At 37.7% G+C, this 12,732-nt stretch overlaps 1 protein-coding gene across 2 annotated transcripts in view; it reads left to right on the top strand.

Moving 5' to 3' along the window:
* The window catches only part of SEL1L (SEL1L adaptor subunit of ERAD E3 ubiquitin ligase), a 36,539-nt gene that overhangs the window by 19,093 nt on the left and 4,714 nt on the right, over positions 1–12,732 (top strand). Inside the window, exons 13-20 of one of the 2 annotated variants that reach the window (XM_027732800.2) lie at positions 2,162–2,239; positions 3,384–3,446; positions 4,233–4,320; positions 4,570–4,718; positions 5,274–5,439; positions 6,949–7,023; positions 8,578–8,750; positions 12,133–12,261. In XM_027732800.2, the coding sequence (XP_027588601.1) occupies positions 2,162–2,239; positions 3,384–3,446; positions 4,233–4,320; positions 4,570–4,718; positions 5,274–5,439; positions 6,949–7,023; positions 8,578–8,750; positions 12,133–12,261 (921 nt within the window). The remainder of the gene's footprint in view (positions 1–2,161; positions 2,240–3,383; positions 3,447–4,232; positions 4,321–4,569; positions 4,719–5,273; positions 5,440–6,948; positions 7,024–8,577; positions 8,751–12,132; positions 12,262–12,732) is intronic. The other variant, XM_027732801.2, reaches the window with a different exon arrangement.

Raw genomic sequence — 12,732 nt, forward strand, 5'->3', positions numbered from 1 at the left:
AAGTATTTCTATTTTGCTACTGTTTTGAGTTTTCCTGCAAGATTTGAGTGTTATAGCAGACTACGTGTCTAGACTAAATTTTCCTTCACTTCAGGAACTTTTGTTTTTTTCTAAATAGTGCTTGAACTAGAGTGGTTTTTAAAAATCAAATAATTAAGTACCTAAATGTCCTTTTTCTGTGGAGGAGTGTGCCTTTGAGTAGGCTCCTGTTCTTTTCCAAACAGTATGCGGGGAAAAAGCTAGGTTTCTCCAAATTTTACCCAGTAGGAATTACTAAGCTGAAAAAGGAAAAGGGAAGGACATTGTTACACTGTGGAGAGAACTGAGGCATCTGAGTCAGAATTGCCAATAGGTCTGCACTTACTCTGACTAAAGCCTGAATCTATCTGCAAGGTGGGCCATTATTTCAGTTTTCTCAGATTTAAGGACTTTTTTTCCGAGGGCAAATCATGCCTGACCAATTTGGTTGCCTTCTGTGATGGAATGACAACAAGGGAAGAGTGACTGATGTCACCTACCTACTTTTGTAAGGCCTTTTACATGGTCCCACACAACATCCTTATTGGATGAGACATGGGTTTGAAGGGTGGAATATTTAGTGAATAAGGAATTGGCTGGGTGGGTGCAGCCAGAGGGTTGTTTGCAGATGACACCAAGCTGAGCTGTGCAGTTGACACAACAGAAGGATGGGATGCCATCCAGAGAGACCTGAACAAACTGGAAAAGTGGGCCTGTGAGAATCCCATGAAGTTTGACAAATCCAAGTGCAAGGTGCTGTACCTGTGTCAGGGCAATCCCAGACATGAGCACAGACTAGGAAAGGTCATTGAGAGCAGCCCTGCAGAGAAGGACTTGGAGGTTCTCATGGGTGAAAAGCTGGACACAAGCCAACAGCGTGCACTTGCAGCCCAGAAGGCAAACAGCATCCTGGGCTGCATCAAAAGCAGCATCGCAGCAAGTCAAGGGAGGCACAGGGAAGACATGGACCCATTGGAGTGAGTCCAGAGGAGGACCATCAAGATGATCAGAGGGATGGAGCACCTCTCCTATGAAGACAGGCTGAAAGAGCTGGGCTTGTTCAGCCTGGAGAAGAGAAGGCTCCAGGGAGATCTCAGTGCCGTCTTCCAATGCCTTAAAGGGGGCTTATAAAAAAGAGGGAGAGTGACGTTTTGCAAGACAGATTGTGATAGGACAAGGGGGAATGGTTTTAAAGTAAATGAGGAGAGGTTTGCATTAGATATTAGGCAGTTCTTTATTCAAGGAATGATGAGGCACTGGAACAGGTTACGCAGAGAAGTTGTGTGTCCCATCCCTGGAAGTGTTCAAGGCCAGGTTGGATGGGGCCCTGAGCAACCTGATTTAGTGACTAACATCCCATGGCATGGGAGTTGGAACTAGACAATCTTTAACCCAAGCCATTATATGATTTGTAATCTAAAACGTGATTGGCTAGCTGCCTGTGGTGATGATAATGTGTTACTGCTTAGAAAAGTATTTAGGTCACTGGTCTGAGATCTGGGTTGCAGACTACCTTCAGCCTGTGAGGAGCTAAATCCTTATTACTCCACTTGAATACTCTCTAAGGTTAGGCTGCAATAAGCACTAGCTCTACCTCATCTTTTTCAGGCTGTCCCTGCGGTAGATAATGCAAAATTCATGTCCTTAGAGCCTGCAAAAAATAGTGTAATGTGCTGTTCAAGGCACCTGACAGAGGAAAATGCGGTTCCTGCTTTCTCTACTGCTTGAGTGTTTTGTGTCTAATGAAATGAACTGTTTAGTAACCAATTTTTACTTTGTTTTCACAAAGTATTTTGACTGCCAATATCGTTAGACTTCCACTGCTCTCGAGATTTTTACCTGATTGTGTTCTTCACTGCAGATTAGTAGAAATTGAAAATGAGGGGTATTGCCATGAAAACTGTTTAATTTTATGGGCAGTTCATTCTCCATTAGAAAGTTAAACCCTCTGAATCTAAATTTTATAGCAGAGAGATGTATTTTCTGCTTCTGGCCAAGTTCTTTAATGATTATTCAGTAATGCAGTAGTTAGAATATTGTAAGTACAATAGACTCCCTCTCATATGCAAGGTAAAGATGGTTCATGATCTTCATGCAAAATTGATTTCTTCAGCTGTTCTTCAGTAATGCTTTTCTCTTTCAGATGTACTCAGAAGGAAGTGATGTTGTACCTCAGAGCAATGAAACAGCTCTTCAGTATTTCAAGAAAGCTGCTGATATGGTATGATTATCTCTAAGCTAGAAATACAGCATGCACACTAAGAAGTTTATTAGCTTCAAAATGCTGCAAATGCTTCTTTATGTGCCCTTCCATGTGTGCACGCCTACTCCCAGATTAGCCCATAATTAGACCTTGCTTGTCTAAGATGTCAAAAACCACCTCCAGTTCTGGCCATAGTGCTTCATGAAGCTATGTTCAGCATAAGGAGTCTAACTTCTGTGAGTAGAGTCTATTACATCAGTATAAAATATTGTCACCTAAATAGTCTGAAATTCCAGGAAATTCTAGTTTCTGTTAATCTGAAGTTGTTGCAGAAATTTACAGTGCACTGATGTGATTTTTTTTGCTTATTTTTTGTAAACAGATAATGTTTATTAATATTATTATTATTAATTATACACTACTTGATTATAATTTATTATGATATATTTAATTCTGACTATTAATAATTATTATTAATAGTGTTTATTAATATTAAAATAAATGTTTAGCACATGAAACAGTGTATTAAGTTTTGAAGGGACTGTTGCAAGATAATTGCCTTCGTGGTTCTTATATTTCACAATTAGAATGTTGTTCCACATCTCTGTCCTAAAGTAAGGATCTCTCACTGTGCTCATTTCCTACATTCACTGAAGGTTTCTGATGTGCCCCATTGCCTGTCTTGGCTCTGAAGGAATGCCATGGTGCATTCTTTTGCAGGGGCAGTGGTTAGTAATGCAGCCTACAGGACAGCCAACAATCTGCCCCTAAGGCAGATTCTTGGAGTTCCTAGAGTTGTTTTGGGAGCTTCCATAGCATCCAAAACATTTCAAACTTGAAAAAACTAAAGATGACTAAGCTATTAATGGCCCATCTTTCTATGGGTATGGGTTCTGCATCTTGTGTGACACGGTAAAAGTGCACAGTAGACTTTCATAAGTAGTACTGAATTTTTTTTCCCTGTCAGTCATCTGTAGTTCTTGAAAAAAGTTTACATAGATACTGTTTCCTTCCTAAATAACTGTTACTAGGAGCAAAGATACAAGACAAATCTATCTTGAGTGCTTATATGTTTTAGTGATGTTTAAAACATACCAGTTTTGAAATATTTCAGCTGTAGGTTTTGCCTTTCTTTGCCAGAAGTGTTTTTCTGTGTTTTCAGGGTAATCCAGTTGGACAGAGTGGACTAGGAATGGCTTACCTCTATGGAAGAGGTGTTCCAGTGGTAAGCTTTTGACACTCATCTTTCTAATCATAGGTGATTGTGTGACTTTTTGTTGTCAACAAACTTTTTCTCTGGAGGGAAATGCTGTAGAAGGCTTAATTGTGAAGATTTCTGTTACACTGAAAACTCCTTGAGGAAATCTGTAATATAAAAAAAAATGCACTATGGAATTAGCAGCTACGATGCACGCTATAAGTTCCCTCTCATAAGTTTGAAAATGTTACTTAAGTTATTAGAAATGCATAACGGTGTACATTTTGGCAGGAGATTTGAACTTGTCTCTAATTTTCTTGTGAAATAAATACTAACGGTCCCCATTTTGTGTCTCTTGTGGGAGTGGAGGAACACTTTGAAACTTTTAATTAGTTCATTTGCTTTATTGCATTTCCCACAAGGTTTCTTGTCAAATGTTTTATATTTAGCTATGCAAACAGATAGTCAAAAGTTGAATTAGCCCAAAGTTGAGGAAATAAATTAAATAATTGTTCTAGAAACAGAGCAGAGCTTCTGTTCTGTTAAGCGTAACTGTATATGGATGCTGTATAAGCAATGCTGTATATGGATGCCAGCCTTGGGATAGCTACAGACTTAAGACATGCTGATATCATTGTAGTCTGTTTCATTTTTTCTTTCCAAATTTCGACCAGGTGAATATTTTCACTAGAATATCTTGCTGTCATTTTTCTGTTATATAGATCAGTCCCTACACATGTGCACATGCACATTTTCTCTCTTAAACTGTGGTGTATTGCAAGGCTCTAATGACTGGACCATATCTTCCTGCAGAACTACGAGCTAGCACTGAAGTATTTCCAGAAGGCTGCAGAACAGGGATGGGTTGATGGACAACTTCAGCTAGGTTCCATGTATTACAGTAAGTGGCATCAAAACGATTTACCAGGTCTAAGCACCTGCCCTTTCAGTCACTGTTCACTAGGTGGCATTACAAGTGTGCACATACTGCATGTAGAACGGGCTTACTACATTGAATTTGTATTTCTTCTGCCTTTTCCTAACACTTTCACAATGCTTTTCTTGAGTATTTTTAAAGAGTAAGTACTGTATTTCATACAACTCTGCTTTTCAAGAGAAATAAATAGCAATGACATATTCTTTCTCTTAGATGGCATTGGAGTCAAGAAAGACTATAAACAAGCTTTGAAATATTTTAACTTGGCCTCCCAGGGTGGCCACATTCTGGCTTTTTATAACCTGGCTCAGATGCATGCTACTGGCACTGGAGTGATGCGATCCTGCCATACTGCTGTTGAGGTAAAGTCATCCATTTGTAAAGGTCAAATAATACTGATTTGCAAAAGATTGGCTATAAACACATCAGTTTATATAGGACATTTTTCTTAGCTAAATTCCACCAGTGACTGTAGAGTTAAGACTATCAAAAAGCAAAGTGATACATTAGCAGACTCCTCAGTATTTCATGGGAAAAGTCTTTATTTATGTTGATGTGTCAGGTTTGTGTCTGCTTTATTAACTTCAAAGAAAATCAAAAGAATGTAATACAAAGCAAGCATCAGTATTTTATAAGTACCAGATTCTTCATTTAGACCTGAATTGAAATGTAACAAAAAAGCTAACATATTAAAGAATAATTCTGAGTAAGCATTTGAATCCTGACATGTATTTGTTATTAACTTGTACCTTAAGGTAAGCCTGTCTGAAGCAGTTGAGTTTGTCTTATCACGTTTTTCCTGTGAAATATAAATATTTTGAACAGGCATCAGAATGTTAAAGGTTTACTTCTTGCAAAACCTAAATTTTTGAAGTTCGTGACAACCAGTATCCTCCCCCTTCCTTTTTCCTCCGCAGTTGTTTAAGAATGTATGTGAACGGGGGCGTTGGTCTGAAAGACTGATGACTGCCTACAACAGCTATAAAGATGGTGATTCAAATTCTGCAGTGGTTCAGTATCTTCTTCTGGCAGAACAAGGCTACGAAGTTGCTCAAAGCAATGCTGCTTTCATACTTGATCAGAGTAAGGATCTGAATTTGTACTGTAAAAATTTTTTTGGAGTTGGTCTGCAGTAACCCATTTAGTAGAACACTAGAATACTTGAAGATACAATTACATAGCTCTTGTTCAGTTAGAACTTCAGTGAAACTCTTGTCTTCTTTCCCGCTCTTCACACTGGAAAGCAGTCAGTTTTCACTTTCACCTCACAGAATGACTTTCTGGCCTAAAAATTAGAATACACTTAATTTCTGACTTAGGGATTTTAAAATGGCATAGGGAGAGAATCTTTAGAAACTTGCACAGTGCTGAATATTCTTTCTCTTCCCTGGACTTCCTAAACACATCCTTAAAAGTAGGAATTGCATTAGGTTTACCTTTGGCCTGCACTATGCATAAAAGTCTCAGTGTTCTTTGTTCTTTCTCTTAAATCTTTTTTCAGCACTTTCTTTTTTTGTAACTTTACTCATACTGCCTGTGTAGTAGGGATAAAGAGCTGGACAGTTGGTTCTGTTAGATTTGAAAAAAACTTGTCCCGTGTCTCTTACTGGAACTAGATGTCTAGAACTTGGTTTTATTAAAGTTTGAAGTCTTAGAGAAACAGTGGAAGTACAAGTGACAGTTCTTTCTAGAAATTGCAAGACCCAGTATTTTAAACTTTCTCAATATCAAATCTAGGTATCATTACCAGCTTTACATCTTATATAGAAAGCTATTGGTGGCTGATACACTAACCTAACAGCTTCATTTTCAGGTAATGTTTTTCAAAGGTGCCTGAGGAAATCATCTATAGTAATGACAGTCTTGGCTGGGAGTGCATTCCTGCAAAGAAATAGCACTTTTCCCTGGGTTAAAACTCTGATTGTCATTACTCAGATATATCTGCATCTCAACTGGAGATTGATTTAAAATTATTTACTACGCTTTATGCAGAAAATCTGTGTGTCAACTGTGAGATAGTACAGCTGAAACCATAATTACAGTAGAAGTTAACATTCTAAATCCTTTGAACTGTCTGAACTCTGACAGTTCAGGACAGCTCAAATTAGGACATGGACAACTTCTGAAGTAGCAGAAGCACTGCTGTGTAAAACATGCAGTCTGTGGCTGGGTAATGAGTTTAAGCCTTTGTTTTACTGACTAGTCCTGGGTTTTAGATGGCCAAACTAAAATAGATTATACTTTAGCCTTGTATCTGAGTGCAGCTTTTTCAAAGTGCAAATTATGTGCTCTTGAGACTTGCTTCTTCTGTCATTCCTCAAGTATGTATCAGCAGGAATGGGAGAGGCACGTGGTAAGCCATGGATGAAATTATATCGTTTGTTCCTAGCTCTTGTGTGGGCAGATAAATGGAAAGGCCATATGAATGAAAGGCATTTTTATAAATTTCAGATTAATCTTGTTTATGCTCTAACACAGATTGCTTCAAGTTTTTAATTTATTTCAGCAGACTGAATTATAAGCATGAGGGTTATTTTGTGGTTGTGTGTTCATATACCATGATCCTATTTAACTGAATTATTTCTTCTCTAGAAGAAGCTAGCATAGTAGGAGAAAATGAAACCTATCCTCGAGCTTTGCTTCACTGGAATAGAGCAGCTTCTCAAGGTATGTCTGTACCTCACAATTCCAATCAGTTTATTTTTATCTTGAGGAATACATTCTGTGCAGGTAGCTCAGTGTACAGCTGCAGTTCAAGCTGCAAATTGAGCTCTGGGTGGTGGGAGCCTGAGGCAAGAGTCCATGAACTGCCAACCCTTTGCACAGCAAAGGGCATAGGTACCTGTGGCACCAGACGGGGGAACTGACACAGCAGAGACACAGCAGGAGACATGATCCCAGACTGTGAGGGTATAAAAGCTCAGGGATTCCTTTATTGAGGGTTCCTTCTGGAGGCACCAGAGCTGCTTTTTGTGTTACTGTGCCCTTATTAAATTGTTTAAAGGATTCAGGCATCTGAGGCTCTGTTTTGGGAAACCTGGAGTCGAGCCAGTAAGGAAAGCTTGTCTGACTGTGGGAGAGTGGCATGAATAGGGAATCAGGCAGGGCACCCATCCACTGCAAAGGGCCTAACAGTCTGTGGTGGGGGGAGTGTGATGACCAGAGTGCCTCCCAAATGGTCAGACTGGAAAGTTTAGTAGAGTCATTGATGTCTGATTTCATGGTTTTTTATGAAACATGGAAGGAGGAAAAGCTTACCTCCTTCTGTTCAACAAAAGTTGTATTCTGCATAGTGTAGTTGGTGTTTTTGCTCCATTGTCAGCTTTAGTGTCATTGCAATATGATTGCAAGTTGGAGCCTTTCTGTGGTTCTGAAGATTAAAAGTACTAAAACACAAATATATATTTCTTTTGCCATTCCATATGGAATTATAGAGCAGTGTTAAACAGCATTAAGAATGTTTACACTGACTTTTCTAAAAATACCTGCTTGGAAAGAAAAAGAGATGCAAAATCCTAAAGACTACTTTGTTACTTGTCATCATTTCTAAGAAACACAGTTTCCTATTCAAAGTAAGCAAAGTTTAGTAATGAAGAATGCAGTCTTGACGTCCAAGCAACACAAGTTTAAACTGTGGTGCTTGTGATCCTATCCTAAAATAAGCAAAACTGAACTAAATGATTAAATATCTTGAGGTCTCTAGTTTTCATGTGAGTGCATCTGTTGCACTGTTGTCTGTCTACTAGTTTTTCATGTCAGAGATTAAGCATATCATGCAAATGGAGCCTAATTTTCAGAGTTTCATGGCTTTTAGCAGAAAGTTAAGTTGAGAGGATGGAATGGTTAAGTATTCAATTATCAAATGCTGATGAGGCACTGTGTTTAAAGTTTTCGGTGACTCTGTTTTAAAAACAAAGTTGAAGCCTTTAACGGTCATGTAGCAAACAAAGTTTTTCTGTAATAAGTGACTATAACTGAACAACATTATGTTGGTAGGATTACTAGGAAAAGGTGTTATCTGCAAATAGAAATTGGTTGTGTTTTGTTTAGCTAAACCTAATTAAAAAAAAAAAAATAGCTGTTTGTGTGAGAAGGGGAAAAGATAAACAGTTTATGCAAACTGGAAAGTAATACTAAAGCCCCTATTGCATCTTCATAGGAAACCAAAAGTGTTTCTTTGCCTAGCTATTTTATCTTTTTTTGTTTTTTCTTGATTTATAGGATATACTGTTGCAAGAATTAAACTTGGAGATTACCATTTTTATGGGTTTGGTACTGATGTTGACTATGAAACTGCATTTATTCACTATCGGCTGGCATCAGAACAGCAGCACAGTGCTCAAGCAATGTTTAATCTGGGCTACATGCATGAGAAGGGATTGGGCATCAAGCAGGTGAGTAAGATGTACCCTGATGGTCTGCTTCATTAGAGTACTTTTACTAATATTAGATTAAGTCCCTAACCACTACTGGGCTTTGGTTACTATATAACCACTTAGTGGGAATTAGTATGTCTCCCAATACATTCACCAATGGGAAATAGATGAGTATATCCACTTCACACTTAACTATGTGAGGAAATGGTATGTAGAAGGGGAAAAACACTAGCCCAAAATTGTAAATATTGCCAAAAAGAGTGCCATATGCCTGAGTAATGCTTTCAAGACTTTGAAGTGTAGTGAAATGAATGCAAATCAACTCCAGCCTAAAAGTATTTTGGCACGCGATCATTCTCATCCTCTGAAACACTGGGTAAATTGTTTCCTGTATCATGACATTTTGAAAACAAGGTAACAAACCATAAACACCACCAACAATGTGATTTTTAGCTGTGGTTTTTCAAGTCAGGCAGCTACATTGCCTAAAGAAGACAGTGTATCTGTTCTCCTGGGAGGCCTATGGTGTATTATATGAGTTAATTAACTTACGGAATCCAGAGCAACATGTTTCTGTGTGTGTCAAAATAACGTAATTAGCAATTGCATACTAATTTTGAGCAGCCTACTTTACCTTAAGGTATGATGAATTCATGCAATTAATGTACAAATTTAGTAGTAATATGACCTGAAAGTGTAAGAAATTTCCTTATTTTCAGTAAGTTTCAACCTTTGGCTTTTTTCTAGGTATGCACCTTTTAATTATTCTGTTGGTCTATTAAAAGACCAGTTTTTGCTTCTTTTCCCCTAAATTCTTGGCAAAAGTGAGAACAATGAAGAGCAGGTCTTAGGTCAATATTGTTATTTTGGCAGCAGCAAGCAATCAATATTTGAAAAATGCTTAATAATCTAGATGTAGAAGTGGCGATACAATATACTACATTGTTCCTCAAGTTTATTTTCAAATTTTATTTTAGGACTGTCTTCTCTTTTTAACTGAGCCCTCAAAAGTAAAGTTAACTTCCGAAAATTAGCCAGCAACTAAAAGCAACTGTGCTAAAGTTGGAAGTTGTCTTTTTAAAAAAATCTTTTCAGACATGGACTTTTGTATTTTGCTTCTGCCTTGAATGCAACCCAATTTAGAGCAAGTAATAAAAACTTTGAAAATGTTAATACCTCATGTTCAGCATAATGAGAAAAATGAGTCCTAATGCTGTCATTTGCACAGAGTGTTCTCCAACCTGAAGCGACGATGTCTACATACAGAGCTGAAATGAATGCACAGGGGCTCATGATAAGCATATGTAGCCTTACTTTATGCAGAGGAATAATATTCTCTCCTACAGATCCACTATGGAATGAAGAGTTGAACTGCAAGAGAAATAGGGATAGTTAGTATAAGTATGGGAAAGGAGCACTGAGAATGTCTAAGCAAGGAAATTACATGTATAAGACCAGTCTTAATTTTGGATATGCAATGTCTTTGTTTGCTGTGTTCTAAAACTTTACAACTGTAAAGTGAGAGAATGGACTGACTAGATAAGGTTAGGACTGGGCTAGGATATTCTGAAAAAGGCTAAGACTGACTTTTGCATGAAGCAGAAGAATATTTGACTTTCCTTTCCCAGAATGGAAATGGCTGAATTTTGAGCACAACTGTAATGATTGAGAGTTAAAATCGTGTTTCCTGATGTAGCAGGATGTCTACCACTGAAGTATTCTTCTACTAGAGGCCTCTGGAAGGAACATATAAACATTTTAGCACAATTCTGTCTAACAAAATTGGGGATTTAGTGTTTTGAAGAAAGGGATGTGTACTTTAAATCTCCCCTCACCTATATCCATGTCATTAAGATTGCAAACACTCCAGAGTTATGGAGGATGTTGCAATAAGGTGGCCTGCACAACTTGAATTCAGGCCACTGTTAGTTCTGGATGATCCTGTATAAATATGGTATTTCTTAATGTGGTTTTGGGTTGCCTTTTTTCACCAAACAGCTTTTGCCTTATTCTGTCTTATTGAAAAACTAGTCTTTCTTACATATAGGATTTTATGCTACGCTTCCTGTACATAGATGGTTTTCAAACTCATATCAGGTTCAATGCCAAATATTAAACCTGTTCAGAAATCTCACACATGTACACTTAGACACTCTTTGTAGATTTAATGTTGTCCGATGCCTGAGGCTACATGTCAAAATGAAGACTGATTCCATATACTGCTCAAAAATGAGTTAATTTTCTTACAGTCTTTTCTTAAGATTTGGCATGGTATTTCAGTGCTATTTGTGTGCTTTTATAGCTCAGGCTTCTACAGTTGTCACTTTTCTGTCAAGTAGAAGTGAATAACTAAGTGCCTAAGCAGAATGAAGTGATTAGAAATGAAAATGAGCCATAATTTAGGATCTGCTTTTACACCACCACTACTACCACAGTACAAGGGAGATAAGGAATCTCTTTTAAGTAGTTACACATAAGATAGACTCTCCAGGCCCAATGAGTTGTTCTGTTGAATTAAAATACTAAACATGAATTACTACATCACATTCACATTATGTGTGAATTTTCATACTGGGATTTCCACAAGTGTTATGGAATTAAGCTTTGCTGTATCAATGAGCAGAAAATCTTTATGGTAATCACAATCAGGATAAAATTATAAAATGAACATGTGGCATCAAGTCCTGGAGATTTCTCTTACTTCATGTGTCCAACTTGGAGCACTTTCAGAGGTAAGTCTTCCACAGGCCTGTCCTTCACAGTAGTGGGTGAACATAGACAGTTTGTATCCAGGTATCCTAACATTGCATAGTATGTGTCTGAAGCGGAGGCAAAAAAACACCATACACAAAAAGTTAAACTATTCAGTTACACGTATCCTCTGTTCCTGTTACAGTCACCACCTTGTTTCAACTGCCACAGAAGAGAACACTAATTTAAGCTCTTCCTAAAGTTGCTCTCTGTGCTCATACTTTTACTGCCCTCACTGATGCAAGTTGTGTGCATTTTGGATAAGGAGTAAAATCTAATTTGTGTGTATGTGCAGAAGTGGTTAGAGGCTGCACTATGCAGCAGACATACTGTAGTATAACTGAGAGGAAATGCTGCTGCATACTCCTCTGGGACTTGGGTTTTCTCAGTCTTTCATGTCTGGTGTGGTGTTGTACATGTTAGTGTGTAGTAGGGTTACTTAAATATTTGCCCTTGTTTACAGTGAATAGATTGAATACGTTATTACTAATCTCTGAGCTTCAATTCTGGTATGAGTTACAATAGCTTCATCCTCAAATTTGAGCTTCCTTTTACTTGTCTATTCAAAGGTAAACATCCCTTATTTAAAAAAAAAATGGTTAATTTTTCAAGTTCTTCAAAACTGAGCTTTGAATTTTCTTAACCTTAGGATATTCATCTTGCAAAGCGATTTTATGACATGGCAGCTGAAGCAAGCCCAGATGCTCAGGTTCCAGTCTTCCTAGCACTTTGCAAGCTTGGAGTGATTTATTCCTTGCAGTATGTACGAGAAATCAATGTAAGTAACGCAGAATTAAAAGAAAACAGCAAATGTGTTTTTTCCATTTTAGAAAAAAGCTTGAGCTGTAATTTTACTTAAGTAGAAGTCTTACTCGAGCCTTCTGTAAACTTCGGAGAGATGTGTTTTTTGTTGTTGGATATTAAGAATGTAACTGAAGCTGATATTCCTAGTTCTTATTTATGTAACTGTGTGAAATTGAAACATGCACAGCCAGTCTTCTTCTGTGGTACTCTCTCCTTGAAGAGAATTTCCCAAACCTGTTTGACTGTGCTTATCCATGACCATCTGCTATCAAAGTTAAGCAGATTTAACTGACATAATTACTGTTCAGGAAAAGAGAAATATTTTTTCGTACCCTTAATTTTCGTGCTATTTTATATTCAGCTGTAATGACCTTACTAGAGTTCTGTTTGATCTCTGTGAGGGGAAAAAATGTTATTTGTATTAGATAGTTTAGCTGGTGTGCAG

This window comes from Pipra filicauda, unplaced genomic scaffold, assembly GCF_003945595.2.
Source record: "Pipra filicauda isolate LSUMZ 115617 unplaced genomic scaffold, ASM394559v2 scaffold79_size2787110_pilon, whole genome shotgun sequence".
Classification (NCBI taxonomy): Eukaryota; Metazoa; Chordata; class Aves; order Passeriformes; family Pipridae; genus Pipra; species Pipra filicauda.